Genomic DNA, 7,724 nt, shown 5'->3' with positions numbered 1-7,724 from the left:
GAGAGGACTTATATATCTATATCTATATATAGATTTATATATATATATATATATATATTATATATATGTGGGTGATGATGACAGACTGAATGAGACCTGGGGAGCTTTGGAGCGGGCTTCCTGAATCGACGAGGACCTCTCAGCGCACCGAGCCGGTAGGATCCGCCTCTCAGTGCACCGAGCCAATAGGATCCGCCTCTCAGCGCACCGAGCCGGTAGGGTCCGCCTCTCAGCACACTGAGTCGGTAGGATCCGCCTCTCAGCGCACCGAGCCGGTAGGATCCGCCTCTCAGCGCACCGAGCCGGTAGGGTCCGCCTCTCAGCACACTGAGTCGGTAGGGTCCGCCTCCCCCGGGGTGTAGAAGTCGGGAATAGGCAGTCCGGTGTGCAGGGTCACCTACAGTATCACACAAACAAAACACAAAATATAAAATCTATTATGAATAAAATATACTTTTATTTATAAAGGGGAGAGAGGGCAGTCCACTCCCCTTGGTATTTTCTCTTCATTGAGACAGTGGGGAAAGGCTCAGAGGGAGACACAGGAGAGAAGGTTCTGCATTTACAAGTCAGCTAAGGGTAACATTGTTCATCAAACAGTGTCGAACTTGAGTTCTACAGTCTCTTGAGTTCATAGTAGTACAGACATTAGGGCTGTCAACAAATATTTTTTATCCACTTTTTCTCCTTATTTTCTATTTTTCACCCATCCCAATTTTCGTGTTGCCAATTCTCCCCTCCCCTGTCTTGAACGTTGCTCACATATGCCCCCCACTGGTCGGTTGTAGGGAGGATAGAAGCCTTGCATCACGTGTCCCCTCCGGTACACGAGGAGGCAGCCTGTCACATCTTTTCACCTGCCAGCGCGGACTCTCATTGGCGAGGTGTAACGTGTGGGAGGCTCACACTACCCCCGCCATTTCCTGTCTCTGCTGTGCAGGCGTCTCCCAACCGACCTGTAGGAGTCGCTGTCCACAACATCCAGATTACCACCCATCGACTTCCACCCTCTAACTCTGCCAATTGAGCCAGTATGACGGCCGGCCCAAGCCGGAGGCAATGCTGACACCCGGATTCGAGACCGGAGTCTCTTGCATTGGTGACGAGCGCAATCTCCGCTGTGCCACCCAGCCGCCATGGCTGTCAACAAATATTCTATATTCAAATTAACACTATGATCGCCGGGGACGAGTTAAGACGTCATTCCTAGCCATGCTCATTCTGCCGAAGACGCCGTAACTCGTCTTTGATGTCAATATTTCAAAAATCTGTGACCGAAATCATATTTCCCCTCCGGAGCCCTGAGACACACTGCAAAGCTCCACTCAAGCGGTTCAAGAGCGCCATCTGGTGGCCGATCGGCAGATCGCCAACCGGAAATGAGCCTTTGAACCGGAAGTGCTCATCCATATGTGGTCCGGGCACTCGCTATCGTTAGAGAGACTCCGTCTTGACATAGTGAACATCGATCGGTGCAAATAACTCGAAAAAACAACATGATTTGGACGTATATACTATTATACAACCTGGAAATGGATCGGGCATTTCTCCATCCCATAATAGAAAAAATTCTGTTCCACGCTCATCTGCCAGCGGCGCGAGGAAGCCACGGTAAGATTCAGCGTTATATTCTAACGTGTTCCATATAAACTGCTATGATGAACATATGACCCACTCTGGATGAATCATCTAACGCTGCCCACGGAATTATAAACGATCCCCCGCCCATCCGGTCATCATCAGATGACACATAGTAACTTCTAGAACCACGTCCAGTTGAAATTTTTTATCTCGCGCCGATTGCTATCAAACTGTATTTCATCATCAATATAATGCATTTAGGGCTATAAATCACGTTCTGAAGAAAGCTGCAGAAAACGATAAAAACATACTTATACTTTAGACCATATTTTAGTATGAATATGTGAATGAAAAAGTTTAACGTTGCTACACCCTGAACAATACATATAGGACATTGAATGGGCCATAATAATGGCAATTTAGCAATATAATTTAAAAAGTTATAGCCCTGCAAAGAAGGGGAACTTCTCCATAGACAAATAGAGCTGGCGAGGGATGGTAAATTATGAATTTAACCCATGGCGATCAAAGTGTTAATAATAGATTTTGAAAAATAACAGCCAGCCATGCACTGCCATGCACAGCCATGCACTGCATGACGGACAGGAGACACGCAACGTCATTTTCATATGAGCTGAAGAACGTGCCGGTAGTAACAACAACAACAACAACAACAACAACAACCGCATGGCGTGATGGCAGAGAGTCCAGAACCCAACTCCGTCGTGAAGACAGTGATTTGCACTCGGAGCTCAATCTAAAAGCCCTGTTTGGAAATACTTCGGATTTTGATCAACTTGTGGAACCTCGAGACAAAGTTGTTTGCAAGCTATGTAAACTACAGCTGGCCTCCCTTCTTTTTTTTATGCTAGCGCTATTTTGGGAGTTCTAGCGACAAGAATGTAAGTAGCCTACTTTTCAGTCTTATTGTAATTCATCGCTCAGGGCAAAATGTATAAATATTAAATAATGAATAGAGACAGAAGCGTCATGCAGGTCCCCAGTGGTTTGATTACTATTCCCCCGTTTCATGCCAAGGAAAATATATCGTTTCATGTTTATCACACCTTGCTCTGAGGCACGTTGCTGTGTATGAATGTACGTTCTATATGCCGTCATATCATTCATTTGATCTCGCTCCGAGAGACTGCCCCTTCTCAATCTAGCACCAATCTCTCTCCTCACCTCACACACAGAGAGGGGGGTGAGGTGGGGGGGGGGTTAGTCGACAGTGGAAATTGGGTGGGTTTCAGCTGTTCTGGCGGGATTCGATCAGGGGTACTTGTGGTTCCAATGGCAGGGGTCTTAAAACACTACACACCATCTCGGAGCACAATGCTTTTATTTTTTTATTTTTTATTTTTTTGAATGATCTTTTCCCCCCTTCTTTTTCCGTTTTTCTCCCCTCCCAATGTTAGTCGTTATGCCAATTCCCAATCCCCTTCCTGGTCGTTGCGCACTCTACCCCCTACCGTCGGTCTGGGAGGGCGGAGACTATCACCTGCTACCTCCGACACATGTGTAGCCAGGCCACCGCTTCTTTTCACCTGGCAGCGCGGACTCTCACTGGGAGAGTGTAACGTGTGGAAGGATCACACTACCTATCCCAGATCCTTCCCTTGCCGTGCAGGCGCCCTGACCGAACTGTAGGAGTCGCTGTTTACAACGACCAGGACCCACCCACGCCGGCTTCCCACCCGCTAACACTGCCAATTGTGTTAGTATGGACGGTCGGCCAAGCCGGAGGCACCACAGCCGGATTCGATCCCACTGGCTCTGTGGTGGTAGACAGTCTGCTTAGTCCGCTGCGCTACCCGGCCGCCCTGCTTTTATTTTTTTTAAAGGAGAGAGAGTAGTCCACTCCCTTTAGCATTAAAAAAATTAATATCTTTGGATGGCAGAGAGGATGACGGAGACACAGGGGAGATGGTTCTGGAGGGATTCGATGCTATAGGCAAGCAGCTACATTTAATTTCAAACCTTTATTTCCACTCGTAAGACACTGAGGTTACCCTCATTTACAGCAGTTTCATACATATAGGCACAATAAATAAGAATAACCAATAAGAAATCAGCTAAGACAGTTACAAGTAGACTTTTAAATGCAGAAAAAGAACGTGTACATGATCAGATAGCCTATATGTGGTTCCAGAGGCCGGGGTCTTAACCACTACTACTACACCACCTCTGGACTCAATATATTACATTTTTAGTCTGCTGATGAATCGGTTCAATTGAATCAGTTCTCTTCTCTGCCTGCTGGTGGAGCTGTTGAGCTGTGGCCTGAGCATCAGAGTTACCGTCACTGGATAGGCAACAGGAATACAAATGAGAGGCCTGGCTGGGGGCATGAATCAATACTAAAGCATTCCAAAAGTCTGCCGTAGAGTTTTGGAATAGGTATTAGGTTTAGTATTCGTCTGTGTAAAGCTTCCTCGTGCTGACGGGGGAGCAGTTTACCTTCGATAACCAACAGCAGTCATTATGAAGTTCACAGCACTGTTTATTTTTGGCATTTAAAAAAACAAAAATCTTCCAATAAGATGTGTCTGACCCTAAAGTCACACATGGGTGTAAATGGAGCCCAAAGAAGATTGACATTTTAATTCCCCTAACTCCACTGTGGGTTGGGAAAATCTAATTGGAATCCTTCTTGGGTATATGCATAATCAAAACAAAGGCAGAAAATCAATAACAACTTTGTTTCAACTAGAAAACAATAACAAACACAAACAAATGTGGGGCGGCTGGGTGGCGTAGCGGAGATTGCGCTCGTCACCAATGCAAGAGACTCCGGTCTCGAATCCCGGTGTCAGCATTGCCTGCGGCTTGGGCCAGTCGTCATACTATCTCAATTGACAGAGGTAGCGGGTGGAAGTCGATGGGTGGGGATTGGACGTTGTGGACAGCGACTCCTACAGGTCGGTTGGGTGACGCCTGCACAGCAGAGACAGGAAGTATCGGGGGTAGTGTGAGCCTCCCACGCGCTACTCCTCGCCACTGAGAGTCCGCGCTGTCTGGTGAAAAGGCTGCCTCCTCGTGTACCGGAGGGGACACGTGATGCAAGGCTTCTATCCTCACTACAACCGACCAGTGGGGGGCATAGTCTAGCAACGTTCAAGACAGGGGAGGGGAGAATTGGCAATACGAAATTGGAATGGGAGAAAAATAGAAAAATAAGGAGAAAAAGTGGATAAAAAAAAAAAAACTCAAACAAATGTTCTGCTGTCACTATGGCCAAGGAATACTAAGTTACATCTCTTGACCGATCTTGTTGATTTTGAACTAATACTATTTGCGACTAGTATTTAGCTACATTGTAATGTAGCCTATAACTGTTTTTAGCTAAATACTGTCTCTGCCATGTTCTGAAATGAGCTAACACAGCAAACCCAACAGGAAGTCAACGATAATTTCAGCTCCTAGCAACATAACATTCCACCGAAACAACCAATAATGTCTGAGGGACGTCACTTGTTGGCCAAGCTGCAACGCCGGAATTTTCACCTAAAAGGTTGTTTATAAACCTAACCCTCACCTTAACCCTCACCTTAACCCTCACCCTAACCCTGACCTTAACCCTAACCTTAACCTGACCTCATGTCCTGCCCAAAATGAAAATAGAGAACATTTTCGAAGATATAGCGACCTTTTCTTTGCACCATAGAAACATCACCTGAAACAGGCCCCACTTGCTGGCAGGGCCACGGATTGACAAAGTGCTTGAAAAGGCACCGACACAGAAAGATATGTTCACTTTGCTCCTGCAAACTTTGCTCCTGGCATAAAACCAAGTAACTCGTGGTGATTTTGGCACAGTAGCTACAGTAGCTTCCCACCTTATGTGCAAATTTGGCTTCCTATATTTTCATTGGCTTCCTATTGTGATTCTGGGTGAGGTAGAATATAATGCATTGTATCTTCTGAAAACTCAGAAAATGTGCTGTTTCATTTGGTATATGACTGTAGCATTATGCTGTAAGATTGTAGGGTTGAAAAGTTGCTAATATAAGATAAGGGCCCCATATCTGATCTTGAAACGGACCCTCTGAACCTTAACTCAATCAGCGCCAGAGGTCGCTGTTTACCGTGTGGTAAGAAGGCCACCGCTGTAAAGAATAGGGATACATGGCGGTGTTTGCAGGGCTCAAACCATATTTTATATCATAGCTATGGATATAAAACTATTGCCCATTTGACATCGAGTATCTATCGTTCAATTTGTGAAAAAGAAATACTTTTTTCATCCATACATTCCCGTTCTATAACGTGGTGAATATGAGGACTACAGCCCCCTCAGCATCGACGGGGCACCGGTTGAGAGAGTCAACAGCTTCAAGTACCTCGGAGCCTACATATCCGAGGACTTGACATGGACCACACACATTAACAGTGTGGTGAAGAAGGCACGACAACGCCTCTACTTCCTCAGGCGCCTAAGGAAGTTCCAAGTCAGCCAGAAGATCCTTAAGAACTTCTACTCATGTACAATAGAGAGCATCTTGACCGGCAACATCACCTCCTGGTTTGGGAATAGCACTGCAAAAGACCGAAGCAGACTACAAAGAGTGACACTTTCAGCCGAACGCACAATTGGAGGGGGGCTCCCCACCCTCCAGAACATTTACTACAAGCGTTGCAAGGGCAAGGCTAAGAGAATCATTAAAGACTCCAGTCACCCGAACAACTGCCTCTTCGAACTGCTGCGGTCAGGCAAGCGATACAGGAGTCTCAAGGCGAGCACAGAAAGACTCAGAAGTAGCTTCTATCCCCAGGCCATCAGGCTGCTAAACGAACAATGAATGAACACTACACAACAACAACCACCAAACGCACATAGCACACACATCCACACGCACACACTCACTTTAAACAAACACACTGTAGCACCCACTCCACACACTTTATAGCACACACCCACTTTAAACAAACACACTGTAGCACCCACTCCCCACACTTTATATTTATGGATGAAGGATTGCACTACAACTCGTACACCTTACTGTAAATTGTACCTAAAATTGTACCTCATCCCATTTCTACACTGCATAGTATTGTGTATTGTATATTATATGGTAACTCAGAACATTGTACATATGTCTATACCGAACACTGTGACCTCATTTTCTTCTTCTAAATTCATGCTATATTATGTTATTATGTTATTTGATACTATCTTGTCTAGCACAGTCTCTGGAGCGTAACAGTAAGAAGCATTTTGTATGAAAGTATTCTGTACTTCTGTATGACAACTATTAAAGAACTTGAACTTGAACTTGAGAACTTGAGTATAGTTTTAGAGTAATCTTGTCTAGTCCCAGAAAACGTCGCTATGCAGCGTTTAGTGCATTTCACTAGAAACCGTGGCGTTTCTCGCATGTATCAACAATCAATCTGAAATCAACGCTATATTATCGTTATTATGTTTCATCATGAATGCATGAAAGGGTGGCGTGGGGGGGGGGGGGGGGGGGGGGGGGTTTTCTATGCTTCGATCGTCACCAACGGAATACCGTACACACACACACACATTACACACATAAGTTCGGATCGCGGGGAAGTGATTCTTCAATCAACGCAAGATTTATACCATATAGCCCTTACCTTGACTAGGATGTACTGCAAAAAGAATATTCCAATTATCTGATCGCCATTCCAAGTATTGATGTCGATCGTGTTGCCAACATAATCCACCAAATAACATGAATCAGGAGTGCTTGATTATCCTCAATCCATGCGTTATAAACGCTACTCCTGCCCAACACGGAAAACCAGGCCCGGACTTTTTAGATCGACGCACAGACCAAGCCAGAGAGTTCCTAAGGATGTGCAATACCAGCCACAAGGCGGCAGGCGGCGGTATTGGACGTTTGCGATCTCAGACTCATTCCCAATGATAACACAGGCTCCCTTGATGGATTATGAATATAGAATAAAAGAAATAACGATAGAAACCAGACTTTTTTTGGGTTTGGCGCTCAAGCGATGGCGATGGCGTGTGTGTTGTGCGTGGTGTGTGTTTACCTGGACGTTGCGGTTGAGGCTGATGGCAGGGTAGTACAGCCCCTCCTCTAAGCCCTCGAACGCCACCGGTCCCTGCTGCTCGTCGTTCACCAGGAAGATGAGGATCCCGCGGGTGAAGT

General features: G+C 45.8%; 1 protein-coding gene across 8 annotated transcripts in view; it reads right to left on the bottom strand.

Moving 5' to 3' along the window:
* Positions 1 to 319: 319 nt before the first annotated feature.
* Positions 320 to 7,724, bottom strand: part of trim9 (tripartite motif containing 9) — a gene marked incomplete at both ends in the record, with an annotated part of 103,092 nt that continues 95,687 nt past the window's right edge. For all 8 annotated transcript variants that reach the window (XM_084310575.1, XM_084310574.1, XM_084310577.1 and 5 more), the window contains 2 exons: positions 320 to 397; positions 7,606 to 7,724. The exon at positions 7,606 to 7,724 is cut by the window's right edge and continues 47 nt beyond it. In XM_084310575.1, coding sequence (XP_084166701.1) covers positions 320 to 397; positions 7,606 to 7,724 — 197 coding nt within the window. The remainder of the gene's footprint in view (positions 398 to 7,605) is intronic.

Source organism: Notolepis coatsorum, assembly GCF_963971535.1.
Source record: "Notolepis coatsorum genome assembly, chromosome: 3".
In the NCBI taxonomy this organism is placed as follows: Eukaryota; Metazoa; Chordata; class Actinopteri; order Aulopiformes; family Paralepididae; genus Notolepis; species Notolepis coatsorum.
Note: the sequence above shows the minus strand (reverse complement) of the source record. Positions and strands in the feature narration are given on the sequence as shown.